At 44.1% G+C, this 13,824-nt stretch overlaps 2 protein-coding genes across 3 annotated transcripts; both read left to right on the plus strand.

Annotated features, from left to right (window-relative positions):
• Positions 1 to 1,343: 1,343 nt before the first annotated feature.
• Positions 1,344 to 6,833, plus strand: LOC142764879 (uncharacterized). 2 transcript variants are annotated; one of them, XM_075865422.1, is made up of 4 exons: positions 1,349 to 1,637; positions 2,163 to 2,340; positions 2,780 to 2,836; positions 6,704 to 6,832. In XM_075865422.1, the coding sequence occupies exons 1-3, from the start codon at positions 1,461 to 1,463 to the stop codon at positions 2,809 to 2,811; spliced, it is 387 nt and encodes a 128-aa protein (XP_075721537.1). In that variant the 5' UTR covers positions 1,349 to 1,460; the 3' UTR covers positions 2,812 to 2,836; positions 6,704 to 6,832. The 2 variants fall into 2 exon arrangements, with proteins under 2 accessions (XP_075721538.1, XP_075721537.1); XM_075865423.1 differs by lacking the exon at positions 2,780 to 2,836 and having other exon boundaries at positions 1,344 to 1,637; positions 6,704 to 6,833.
• A 2,229-nt stretch (positions 6,834 to 9,062) lies between these two features.
• LOC142765980 (uncharacterized) lies at positions 9,063 to 13,597 on the plus strand. The gene is made up of 2 exons (XM_075867788.1): positions 9,063 to 9,157; positions 13,165 to 13,597. Exons 1-2 carry the CDS (start codon positions 9,063 to 9,065, stop codon positions 13,595 to 13,597), a joined length of 528 nt encoding a protein of 175 aa, XP_075723903.1.
• The last annotated feature ends 227 nt before the right edge of the window (positions 13,598 to 13,824 follow it).

Here is a 13,824-nt window from a genome sequence, read left to right on the forward strand (position 1 = left end):
GAGTGAGCAAAGAAGCGGGATTGTTCGGTGTTACCGCAAAGCACCCATGACATCGACCACTCACGCATGTAAATGTGTGACAAAGCGGTGTACAGTTATCTACAGTGTTTATTGATCATAGCTGGTGTATTGTGGTGAGTTGTGAACTTCATTTCATCTTCATTATTGCTGCTTTGTGGTATCGCATCTAGCCTGAAGTTGGCAAAGAAGAGGTCTGGGCACGTTTCCCTGGTGGTTGTTGGTTGTTTCCAGTCATACAAAATCTATTGTAGAGCATATCGAGACGTCATCTACAGCACAAGCCAGTCATTGTACTAGATCACTATTGTCATCATATTGATCATCATCAGCGTCATCGTAATTTTCATGACTTATATTGCGTACCTATCATGTGATGTGCCATGATGGCAGAAAGAGCATGTATAGGCTGGGACGTGCTTGTTTTTTATTGTGATCGTCATCAGCAGCGGCGGTTATGGTGCACAACGCCTACAACAAAAGACGAGCTTCGCCTCTCAAACTTAGCTATAAAGGCAGAACTGCGTAGGTCAGTGTCAAATGGCTCAGCAGCTGGGTTCGGTGGTGCTAATGGTAAGGAGCTTCCAGCGTGGGCTTTTTTATGTTCTAAGCGTTGCACCAACGACCAAAAGATGAGCAGGCTTAGACACCAACTACCTCAACAAGTTATACGACATAATTTCAACCTGATGGCCACAAAAACTACAAGTTCCAAATGCATATCGAACGTCATCCTAGTACTGCAGTGTGTATAATTACATATCACTTATAATTTTGAAAAGTTTCAGAGAATGCTAATGCCTTCAGCAGCATCGTATTCAATAATGTGGACTGCCTATAGTGCAGGGCTGGAAATGAAGCATTTTTTTTACCTCCATGTGTTTCTGAAGTCTAATCACGCGCAATGTGGTACTTGCCGACAAGGTGCTGTCGCATCTGTATATATACTGCGCATTATTTTTGTCACAAATGCACGATCGACAACAATTCCTGTACTTTGCATTCTCACACAAACATAACGCACTCTTCGAAAACAATGTCTCCTCTTGAATTACTTTTTTGTTCACCAAGCGAAGAAAAACTTTCGCAAGAGGTGCAACTTGAACAATCGATGTAGTATCTGATCACCTTGTGAATTTCACTAAAAACAAAAAAAGGAACATGATTCACCCCCGAATTTTCCACACAGCGGCTACACTTCAAGCGGACAATTGTCCGTGGAAAATCTCGCAGCGTCATCGCATCAGGAATGGCACGCAGCGCATAATTTAGTTTTAATCTGATTTGTTCAACGGCACATCTGAACAAACCTGCCTCTGTACAACGGCACGAAACATTGGTTTTTTTTTGTTAGCCTAGCTTTATTGTTCAAAAACTTCGCTCGGCTATCCTGTGAGTGCCTTTCAGTGCACTTTTTCACCCTTTTATGCCGCAAAGCGCTCATGGAAGCGCGCAAAGTGCCAACAATGCGTCTATGCTCCATGATATGGGCCCCACTAGTTCTTCTTATTCTAGCTTCGCATAGTTTAGGGTTTGATATTATATTTCCCGAGAAGGGATGTCTGGAGATCCCAAAAAGACGAACTATGGGTCCCACTGTTCCACTTAGTGCACCTCAAGTAAGTTATTCAACATGCCCTGAGATGCGGAAGCGTCTTTTTCTAGTCCGTTTACACGATATATAGTTTACATTTGTGTACAAAATCTTTATTATACCATTATTATTCATTTACGAGCGCAATGTTTCTTTTGATTCAGTATCACTTTATTTTAAAAAGTCGTCTATCTCTGAGCGTTGACTGAAACATGCGCTATATTTCAGAAAAAAATACTAGTGTTGAAGTCAGTGGTAAATCAGGCTTAAAACTAACTAAATGTTTTGAATGCGCAGAAGTAGATATTACATCCTTTTTTGTAAACACTGTTTCATTGTACTTGCAGAGTATACTGTAAGGCCTAGTAGACAAATCAAATAATAAAAATGCGTTCTCAGAATCTTTTATTTAACTTAAAACTATAAAAATGTTTGTGTGAAGCTGTGGTAAATACTAGCCCTACTCATCCAGCGTTCTCCTTTCAAACAAATTGCATAGAACCTAATATTTCACTGAGTTGAATGTCTTCATAGGTCTGTTTTATTGCAGCCGAAACGAATTGGCGAGTCCTGCAAAATTACCACTGAATGCGAAGAAGGACTGGGCTGCTTACAGCAGGACCACGTCGAAACTTGCCAGTGGTTGCCATTGTTTGGGGAAAACTGTTCCCCTTATCAGATCAAAGGCGGGGTCTACAAAGAGAATGGTCCTTGTCTTAACGGAGATGGTGAGGAGAACATTTTAACTCTGTACTGAAGAAACGAGGGTTGTAGTTTATAAGACTCAAAGATGCACGGTTCCTGACCCTATGCAAGTACAGAAGAAGGGGAAGTCGAAGGTTTCCAGAACACTTTTTCATGTATTTCTATGGAAGCGTGGCCTGGAAACTTCTGACCAGGCCACGCTTTCATAGAAACGCTTTCAAGGGACATTTTACTAATGCTTTCCATTTCACATGAGGTTATTACTGCAGCGGCGTATGGGTCGGCAATACAGATGAACTAATTTTAGATAGTATACTGGTTTTGGTCAATTTATATACAATTTACATCAAATTGTTTTCATCCTGTCTAGCTGCTAGATGCTGTTCAACTTCTTCAATACGCTTCAATAGACTAGTTATTCAACAATATGTGCGCTAACTTTCACTTTTGCCTTTTACGCAGGCTACTGCGTCAATGGAACATGCATCGCTTAGCAGTATGCCCCTTTTTTATCAAAGGGTATGTAACTTCGAGACGTGATTATTGCACATTTCATTGTGTATTGTAGTTGGCAAATTCTCAAATAACAGCGGCAACTGCATACTCCAGCATACCAACCAAGCTTTTCGTTTCTTAAGTCCTTGCTTTTAGCAGATATTTGCGAGAGAGACAGAATAAACGTTTCTTCAGTGCAAGTGAACTGTACGCCCAAGGTGGGCACCCTCCTCTAATCAGTTAGCCGCGGGCTTTCGCGATCTCCCGCACCCGTTCAACCAGGCTGCATGGGTTATTAAGGTCTCCGGGTCCGTTATAACTTGGACTCCAAGTGTTCTTCGATTCTTGCGTTTTATAAACATCCTGATGACATATCATAGTGTCTCGCAAGTTTACAAGGCGAGAGACTTGAACGTGCTACCGGCTTCTTTCTCTGTTTCATCTTTGGTTCTCGCTATGAAGCATAGCCATTCGCCAGCCTGAAGTGAGATTGTATTGCTATGAAAGAACAAGACAATGGATTGTCAGATTTCCCCCCCTCCCCCCAAGACAGTCTGACACCCGCTGTTTGGCCACGCGGTCGTCCACAGTGCTCGAATGATTTTTTTCACTGTTAGGACACCTACGAAACATTTGGTGCCGGCGCTGGGCGTAGAGTGTCTTACAGGGTGCTCGGTATAGAGTATCATGTGGCATAGAGTGTGCGTGACATCCCAGTGCTTCGAGATGTACGCAAAATACAAATAACATTACCACGTGACATGCCCACTCACACGCCTATATGCGACGTGATTGTAGTACTTCCTTGAGTTTCGCGTAAAAACGACCACAGCTTTTTTCTTCATGTGTGGTCACTTAGAAGACGATAGTGCAGCGACGATGGTGGCGGCTATTCGATGGCGCATCTGTTTTTGCGGTCCCATAAGCATTCTCCGCTGCGTATTTTGTCGTTAACCACTGCTAGAGAAGCAAGTCATTTGTACTCGCTTAGTTAGGGATCACTGCGGTGCCGTAGCGCAAGCGGGAAAGCCATGTGGTATTTTTTTAATTTGCTGCATTCTGCAGTAAGTAGAAAAGCACACGTACTTGGTGGTTAAAACTATCCAATTCGATGCTTTGAAAACGAATGACCACCTTTTCAAGAGGACCCGTTTCCGCGCTTCATTAGTAGAATAGTGGTTAACTCAACTAGCCGACAAAACAATCTTTAAGGACACAAGAAACGGTGTCACCGCTTCCATGCAACAGTCAGAAACATATCATTTTTTAAGAAGGGAAAAGAAGCAATAACTACTTCTGGGAGAGTTTCAGCAATTATTTATAATTGGTATGTAAAAAGAAATTTATTTTTTCTGTAGCAACGCATCTTCAAATTAAAAGAATAAAAATCGTACGCTGTAAACGCATGCGTGACGCGTATCGGGTATAACTTGTTTGGACCGAAGAAAAATAATACTTTTGATGCTGATCCTGGAAAGCAACACATAGACTGGTTTGTCCCACATTGCAATGCATTCGCCAACACGATCAGCTACAGTTTTATACATCATATGATGATTATTCAAGATGTCTTAAATTGCAAAAGGTTCATAACATCCTCTGCACAATGTATCATGTTCATCCTTGGCCAATATTTCGAAGAGCTTCAAAACACCTTGGACACTGTGGCTCAAGAGGACACTCTTTTACCCGTAGTCTACGTCCTCTTAAACATGCCCCTTGCACAAACCTCAAGCTTCGTTACCGTTGCTGTGGTGCCACTCGACACGCTCCCGAAACCTACTTCTTCTTTTATGGCGTTGAGAAGCGTCTGCTTTCGAATTGATGCGCTCATAGACCGCATACAAATGTCGAGGCGTCGTTGTTTAGAAATGACGACATCCGTGAGTATAAAGGCGACATTCCAGCTGCAGAATAAAAAAAGGTCACTGCCATATCCACAAAATTATTGATGTTAGAGGAGCTTGCTCGTAGATGATCGGGCAACCCGTGAATTCTCCGTACACATACCCCACCATCACATATAGACGTGCCAACGCTGTTATATATTACGGGCTGTCACCGCAGGGTCTTCGTGGTGAGCCCGAGTTGCTGCTGCGTTGCAAGCCCGCCACACTGCTGCCTCGGCCTCTGATATGTTCATGCAGCGTAGGGGTAGAAGAGTGTTCACTGCGTGAGCTTCCGGTAGAGAGGAAAGAACCGCACCTGCCGAGTGGTATGCACCGCCTTCGGCGGTGGCGCACCATGTAGTGAGCATTCCTTAAATCATCAAAAAGCCACCGCCTTGAGCAGCGGCGCGCCATATCGAGAGCATTGTTGGAATCAGCAGACGTCTCTTTCATTGGTGACGCACAATCTAGAAAGCATTTCTGAAATCACCGGAGAGGTGTACACGCCGCCACAGCCGGACAAGGCAACACCATGAAAAGCTTGCCAGACAAGCATCTACAAAACAAGGTGTCAAGTTGCTAAAGCACGACACCTTGACACTTCAGTTTGGTCGCTAGCATCCTGCGTTTAATCTTAAGCAACTCGCATTAGGGTTTGCGCAATATTTTCAGTACTGAATTCGCAAAGACCACCTTTGAAGCTCTAACTTGTCCCTACAGAACAGGTCCATACGGAGTAGAATCAAAACTATTTCCTTCAATAAATTATCTCTTTTAAGACTTTATTACGCTTGAAAGTGCCTCCCATTTAACTCTCCCATCTCTGTTTCTTTTTGTTCTTGACTTGGGAACATTTAAATGAGCCCCCGTTGGTATGAAGAGAATTCTCATAATACTATGGGCGTGTGCGTGCTGAGGTCCTCCGAAGTAATAATACGTGCGCACCTCTAACATGCCTACGACTGCTGTAAAAACAGGAACTATTTCCGAAGTTCACGACCACAATTTTCTCATTGCATTCCTGCAGATATATGCTGGAGTTTCCACTAAATGTGTTTGTGGCCATATTTCGCACAATATGGATTTTTAGGACATAGGAGCACTTCGGGTTAACTCTATTTTTAGCTCCCGAACCCAAAAACAATTACCTGGGGTGCTAGTATGCAGTTTTAACCTAAAATGATTGCCCACACAGCACCAAGCGTCATGTATAGTTGTGAATAATGCGATATCAAACACTGAAATTACCTTTCAAAGGCCCTAGTGGCTATATGAAGTTTCCAAGGACAGAACTGTTCATGACATCAAATGCTCAAGCAGAAAGGACTCCGGAAATTCAGTATGCCAGTTTCACATCATTGCACTAGAAATAATTGCTGAACAATCTTGAACATGTTCCAGCTCAATGTTCACGTCATTTATAACACCATAGCTGCTCGCCTTTACTAGTTTTATTTCTGAAACAGGCACTCTGTAATTGTACTTAGATAAAACATTTTCTTGTAAAGAGACCAATGCAGATTTCTGGCGACGTTGGTTGGCTTATCCTAAAATATGTTATTCCACTTGAATGAGTCCGCGTATGTATAAAAAAAATGTGTTGAGCGTGACTCGTGCCACCACCCTACCAACTACGGTTTGTGTTGGAACGTGAAGTGCTCAGCTGCTTCTCAAAACACTAACCAATCATTGTATTTTAAATTTAGCACCTGTAATTTTCCCACCACCCTTTTTTTAATATAACACATATTGAGTTCTACGACATCGCTCCAATTTCGTAAAGGACATAAACACATCGGCCACGCAATTCGTAGCCATTCCGGTTAGGATAAAGTGTACAATGGTGAAGAAGACTGTGGCGTTTGTTGCAAGTACATGTACAGTATAGACGTCAGCCCCATGACAGTGTAAGAAGCCTCCCAAGATTTATAATTCTGTTTATTCTCATGCCGAGTACATTTGACTTCTTCAGCTCTGATTATTTCTTAAAATTCTTTTCCAGGCATTCTTCGAACAACATAAACTTGGTAACCGGATACTATTACAAGAACTGTTTTGATGTGCTCTTGAAGAACAACCGGTGGCAAGTGTTCTCCTAACCTGAATAAAACGTGGGTTTTCGAGAGTCCAGCATTTCACTTATGCCTGCTTTTTAGAAGTCACCAAAGAGAATATCTTATTCTATTCCAAGAAACTTGGTCATTTCAAGTCTATCCCTAAAACCAGATTTCACCTCACCCTTTGTCCAAGCGCGAATGTCTGCTTCGATGTGTCTCAGTCACGCGTCTGAAGCATCGCATTGAAAGCATTTGCATCATCACACTTACTTTTCTCTGATACTTCCTGGAGTCCTTGAAAATCTCGGTGACCTTCCTCGTTCTTCCGTACAGCTTCGAGTAGCTGGCCCTTCATAAGTACTAAGTCCTTACTTTCTTGCACATAACTCTTGGTTGTTCACTTTAAATTTTCAGTCAGTCACTGCTTGATAGCCGTCGTTCTTTCGTCTTTTTTCATGCTGTGTCCATATCATTTAGATGATTATCCACGTTCACATCAACCACCCTCTTGTTTTCGATAATGTTTTAAGCCTGTCTTCAAGACTAATTTCACGCTGGGATTCTCTTAATTGGCAGCATACAAACTCAACTCCACCTTCACTGTCTCGTGCATGCTGCTAGCATAAAATTTAAATGCAATATGCCACCAGGTTTTCTTCGCCTTCCAAGTAAGAACTGGGACAGCAAACACGTACTAGCACTCGCTAAAGTTACGGCTGGCATCATTGCTCCAAGCAAACCATATCTCCCATAGCCAGATAAGAGAGATTAACACTGTCCATCTCGTCCTGTCAAACTTTTCTATATTTCATTACAGCTGCATAACTTGTCTTTTCCTGCCTTATGTTACGTTGCAGAACATTAGAGAAGGCTTTCTTTTTTGCATACAGTGACGCGTTTTTATAGCCTCATATTACTTAGTCACGTGTACATAAAGCAGCTCTATTTCGCACTTTTTGGCGCTGAAGCTTAGCGCATTGTTTTGTCGTCTCTCTTAAGTCCCTGTTTGTTAGCGCTCACGATGTGTTACACTTCCGTTTAATAACGAACCCAAATTGCGGCAATGCTAAAGTATAGGCTTGCGTTATGTTGTTTAACATACTCATATTCATCAAGCCGCCTAAAATTTTCAACGATTCTTCATCTAATCACGCGTACGTACACGTGTTACTTCAAACCTTCTTTCTAGCACCACTGATCAATAACTGGAACAGCCTGCAGCCATAATTTGCTGTCGGTGTAGGCTTTCCGCGTGTTATGAGTAGCACTTATTAGCTTCGAATATTGCATCACATATTACGTGATTCTATCGTTCCACGGTCACTACGCTCTAATGCTACTGAGTGGCCGACGTACGTCAGCCGAGTATTCTTGCAAAGAGCCAGTTGCTTGACATAGTAAATCCAGGTACCACAGGTGCGAGACAGGTGAGTGCGCAAAAAAAAAATGTTCATTATTAAGCAGCATAGGCTCTTAGACACGCGTTGCGATATGCGATAAACACACAAGCCGCCGCGGAAAGATTGGGCTTCGATCTCATCTTCTTCTCAATCGCTAGCCACGCTTCGCTTGTTGGTGGGCACTTCAACCAGGCCAGAAAGAAAGAAACACCTGTGTACTCAACACTACTGCTATTTTACTGTCCTAGGACGTCTATTGTAAGTAAAGTTGCTAAGCGCATACTAGGTCATAATCTTTCATTTGAGAACTCGCGAATTGACAGCTATGTGTTAGTATAGGACCACACGTGCACCTGCGCAGTGGCATTGTTCTCTTCCATCCATCCGTTCATCTAACCGTTCATCCATCTGTCTGTCTGTCTGTCTGTCTGTCTGTCTGTCTGTCTGTCTGTCTGTCTGTCTGTTTGTCTGTTTGTCTGTCTGTCTGTCTGTATGTATGTATGTATGTATGTATGTATGTATGTATGTATGTATGTCCCTCCGTACGTCTGTCTGTCTGCCTGTCTGTTCATCTGTCCGTCCGTCCGCACCTGCCGAGTTAGTCCTAGAACTAGATAGTAACGTACTAAGAGAGACATGCATGTACAGACCCACGGCTTAAAGAGCTTCGCCCCTAAACGGAGAAGACCACACCAACGTCAAGAAAGGTAAGTACTAATCCTTCAGCTGTTTGTTTCATGCCCTTCACATCCATCCTATGCATGCGCAAAAACACAACTCATCCTGCAAGTGGTCTCATTCTGAGGTACGTTCTTTATTTCCCCATCAGTGAAATAGATGGCGAACTGACTAAAAAGTTATTCATATTTGGTATAGCTTCAAATTCTTGCATTCCACGTGTCAGATGATTCTGAGGCCGGCCGATAACAGTGCAGCTGTACAGATCAAGGAAACACCCACATCATTTGCCGTGCACTGCCAGGAACCCTTCTACGGAAGGTTTATTTTTTGCGTCGCAGTCGTATTTCTGTAATCTTATATTAAAGACACCGCTTCGTCTGTCTCTCTGCTCTAATACTACTTCGCGCATGACAATAAAGACTTGTAGGAAACGCAGCACTCACAATCTACATCTCTCACCTGGTGTCTCTTATCACAGACTGAGTGAATGACATTATTCAGGCAAGTCAACTTGCAAAACTCCCCTAGTTTTCGAAGGGCCGAAAACACTATGCGCGTACGTCAGCCCGCTTGGCTGCTTTCTTCAAGTTATGGTAAATAGTGTGCATATACGGGATCACACCTCCTATGCTGCCCGAACACTCCAACACTTTTGCCCGTCTTACTTGCGTGGATCTTTCAGGATGCATTCAGCTACAGAGACCTCCAGCAGAACTGGGTACCCTGCATCGGTGAGATGCTTGTTTTTAGTCTGGAAAGTGGACACCAATTTGTGGTGACATAGCTTGGTCACGGCGTTTATCAAACACAAATTCATGATGCTTCTCTTTATAAGCTTTGAGTGGGCCAAGAGAAAATAAAGAAAAGGCTTATTTGCCCGTCTGTATTGTCTTCTTTTTTTGTTCGTTTGATGTGTACCGCGTTAATGCAAGCTAGGTTCATGTTTCAGCATACAACAATAAATGCTGCCGTAACAATGCGTGGGACAAGCGTACATTGTCATCGGGCGTCAGAACATGGAATTATGACTTCATAGTTTAAAGCCAGTCACCCTCTACAAAAAACACACACGCTACTGCATCCTTAATGCAACGTAGTGGATGCATAGCAAGTTCGAAGATATTTCATACACCAAGTGTTTCAACTATACGCACTGGGAACACAATATCTCCATCGCATGCAGCTTTTAAAGGCGAAGCTTAAGGGTCCCCTAAGTTTTGTTGACCCTGTTGCTGATAATGATGGTTATTGACTTCAGCGGGCCTTGCTTGATGGCGCTTCAAACCATCCCCTCGTTGCGCTATTCAATTCACAAGTTTTGACGCCTAGTGCGATTCTACGCTGCTGTGAAGAAATATTCAATCAGTGAAAGAGACTTCTCGCATACCATGACATTCGTATAGAGTTTCTCTTTCCGAAGGAGTTTGAAGCACAGGAGTATCTGTGTGTTTGAACATCCGCTGGACACGCTGCAGGGTTGGGTTCTACTCCCCCTCAATACCAAAGGTGCTCTCTTGATATATTTGCATGTATCTCAGACTTTCAATCCAGAACAAAGCTGAATTTTTTCCCCAAACCATAGACGCCGACGCCGGAGTTTCTGCGGAACAATATCTCGAACACAATCGCGTAAGAAGTGTCATTCTTTACTAGTAATACAGCGTCAGGCTTGCCTGGCCACAAAAAGTAGCAGCTTGGGAAAGCTGCACTGCCATAACGTTCAGACACTATAGCCCAACTGAGAATAAATTAGGTGCGGGTGAGAGAAAAAAAAAGAAAAGTGTGTGTGATACACTGTCATCCTCTTCACCCCTCCGTTCCTGGTTTTATTTTATTCTGAGTTTCGCTGCACTCGCGCAAAGTTTTGTGCAGCATGACTTCTTTTCTATAAAAAAACCTAATTAAAAACAAGAACACAACGCTAAACAACGCGAAAGAACAAAGGATACCTGAGTGTCTTTCACTTTGAAAACAGCTGTGATCAAAATTGTATGTTTTCTCGTTGTAACGTGTACTCAAAAAGTCAGTTCTTATTGACAAATCTGTCATCTGTTTAAGCCAAACTGATCCGGATCACGTAAACCAGTGATGAATAAACAATCGTAACCAAAGCTCCAATGACTTTGTTTCACTTGAGTCCTAGTCATCTCCTATCATACATTCGTTCCAGGATTAGTTCGTCTTGGGTGAGAGCCTACTTGCTGAAACACACGGCGTTCCAGAGCATACCTCGAGAGCAAGAGGTCTAGTGATGTGCTTCTTTCTAACCTTCAGTGCTGCATTTCAAGTTTTCCGCAACAGCATCATGTCCTTCTTTCGCTTCAATATTGTATATTTCACATAGAAGGTAACAAAATGAAGGTATCGGACGCTGATTTTTCCATGAAGAAGCCCTCCCTCCCTCTCTCCCTCCTTTCCTTCCTCCCTTCCTTCCTTCCTTCCTTTCTTCGTTACGAGCGCAGCTATCAAAATTTCGAATGACTGCAATAAACATTTTCGTGAAGATGAGCACCCCCTCCTTTCCGGGCTGTTGCGCGGAAGCACAAAGGCCCCCCTCACCACCTCGACAGTACACTTTTGGGGGGTCACGCCCGTTAGCAACAGCCCAGACAGGACTGTCGTCACACCAAAGGAGCTTTCAGTGAATAGGTCCAAGATACCGAGAACAAAGAAATCCTGCCGACAGACCGCTGTGGAAAGACCATTATGTGGAGAGATTATTCCTGCTGCACGACTACTCATTGTTTTACGCTTATGCTGCAAACACGGCACGTACAGAAGCGCAAAGAGAAAATTGCTTCTGTCGGGTAATACCGCTATGTTGTTCATTCGCTGCCATTTAGACATAGTTTAAGAGCCTCTACAAGTTTAGATGAATTCCTTCATTCTATGAAAGATAATTAGATATTTTTTACTCCTGAATGCCGGTGGTAGTGGGAGTACATTCGCATAATAAATTTTGAGCTCTGTCGGTGAACAAGCGCACTAACAAAAATGTTTAGTGTAGGCGCAACCGTAATCTCGGTAGAAAAAAACTCCGCTTTTCTCCGTTCTTTTTACAGTGGGCTTAGCTTTTCTAAAAAAAAAGGCCCGCCCTGCTCGAAATGCCCTGCACTGTCACAGCGAAAGCTCAAAGAGTGGCCTTTCAGAGCCTTTTTTTACACTATTTGAGTAACTGCTGCGAGCACACTTGCTGGCTACCCACTAGCCATAAGTAGTCCTAATTGTTGTGTGGTATAGGCTGGCGTTCACTATGCCATCCTTTATAATTCTTCGGAGAAGCGTGGTATCCGCTACACACTTCCTAAGAATATTGCGAAATATTTTTTTTTGCGTTGGCTGACGACTATGAAGAATTATGACTGCAGCATTGAGTTTCCTAAGTATACACTGGAGGGAACTCTGGCGATAGTGTCTAAGAAAGCTGCACCGCACGGCGCTTCAGTGAGCATGAGAATTCTGGGTAGTACACGGATTTGTCTAATCTTCATACTTCTAGCTCCATGTGTGTTCGTGTGGTTCGGAGCTCTTTTTTTTTCACAAAACGATATCAGCAAATGTTCCACGGTTGCATTCCCCACTTTAATCTTTTACGCTTACCGTTTAAAATTAGGTCACGAAGTTCAAACGGGTTCCTTCTTTCTTTCAAACCAAACCGAAATACAGTGTAGCGGGCGATGACGCCGGTGATTGCGATAATATTATTAGTGTGCGCATACCAATTCGTACGCGCGTGCCCCGCCGCGGTGGTCTAGTGGCTAAGGTACTCGGCTGCTGACCCGCAGGGCGCGGGTTCGAATCCCGGCAGCGGCGGCTGCATTTCCGATGGAGGCGGAAATGTTGTAGGCCCGTGTGCTCAGATTTGGGTGCACGTTAAAGAACCCCAGGTGGTCTAAATTTCGGAGCCCTCCACTACGGCGTCTCTCATAATCATATAGTGGTTTTGGGACGTTAAACCCCACATATCTATCTATCTATCTATCTACCAATTCGTACGCGCACAGATATAAAATAATGCGCACGGCGCAGACGCGGCCAACATGCCTCACGTTATCTCCGGAGGGCCGCGGAAGATACGCAGCCATGCCCCTTTTGGTTGTCGCTTTCGAAGCCTGTTTTTCTTTGAAAAAAAACTAGTCTTGTCCCAAACTTCAAAGAGTGTAGGTGCCTTATTTTCGCGCCTCCGTGAGGCGAGTACGCTACAAAGTGGTGACCCGGACGTTTGGAAAAACAGCAGCCCTGTCAGACGAGGAAGGCACTTTAAGCTCACCCACAACCAACGCTTCGGAGTTAAAACTTTCTCATTTCTGGCCCAAAACACCCAGGGTGTGGTTCAGCCAAATTGAGGCCTGCTTCGAGCTTCGACGCATCACATCACAGCAGTCGAAATACCTGCACGTCGTTTCAGCACTGCCACCTGACATCGCTGACGCCGTAGACGATGTGCTCGCCTCCACTCCATCGGAGAAGCCCTACGACGAACTAAAAAGCACCGTCCTGAAACGTCTTGAGGCGTTCGAACTGAGCAGGCTGCAACAACTCCTGTCTCATGAAGAGCTCGGTGACCAGCGTCCCTCACAACTACTCCACCGGATGCGTCAGCTGCTGGGCCAACAAGCGTCAGAAGAGCGTCAACATCCATTGCTTCGCGAGTTGTTTTTGCAGACACTGCCACAGTCAACACGGATGATACTCGCTGGCTCGGATGACGTGACTCTCGAACGTCTGGCTCAACTCGCCGACCACATCACCGACTGAACTGAGCCACAAAAAATGTCTATTGCTGCAACAGGAAGGCCCGAACATGCAGGCCGGTTAGGTCGCTTAGAGGACAGAGTCGACCGACTGGCTGCAGCAGTTGAAAACCTCGCCCTGTCCAACAAACACCGGCCTGCACGGCATCGTTCGGTGTCGCGTGCTCGAAGCCCGCAGCACCGCGGAGACTCAAGCGAGGCAGAGCAGAACATCTGCTGGTTCCACCGTCG

The sequence above is a fragment of the Rhipicephalus microplus genome, chromosome 6 (genome assembly GCF_043290135.1).
Source record: "Rhipicephalus microplus isolate Deutch F79 chromosome 6, USDA_Rmic, whole genome shotgun sequence".
Taxonomy (NCBI): domain Eukaryota; kingdom Metazoa; phylum Arthropoda; class Arachnida; order Ixodida; family Ixodidae; genus Rhipicephalus; species Rhipicephalus microplus.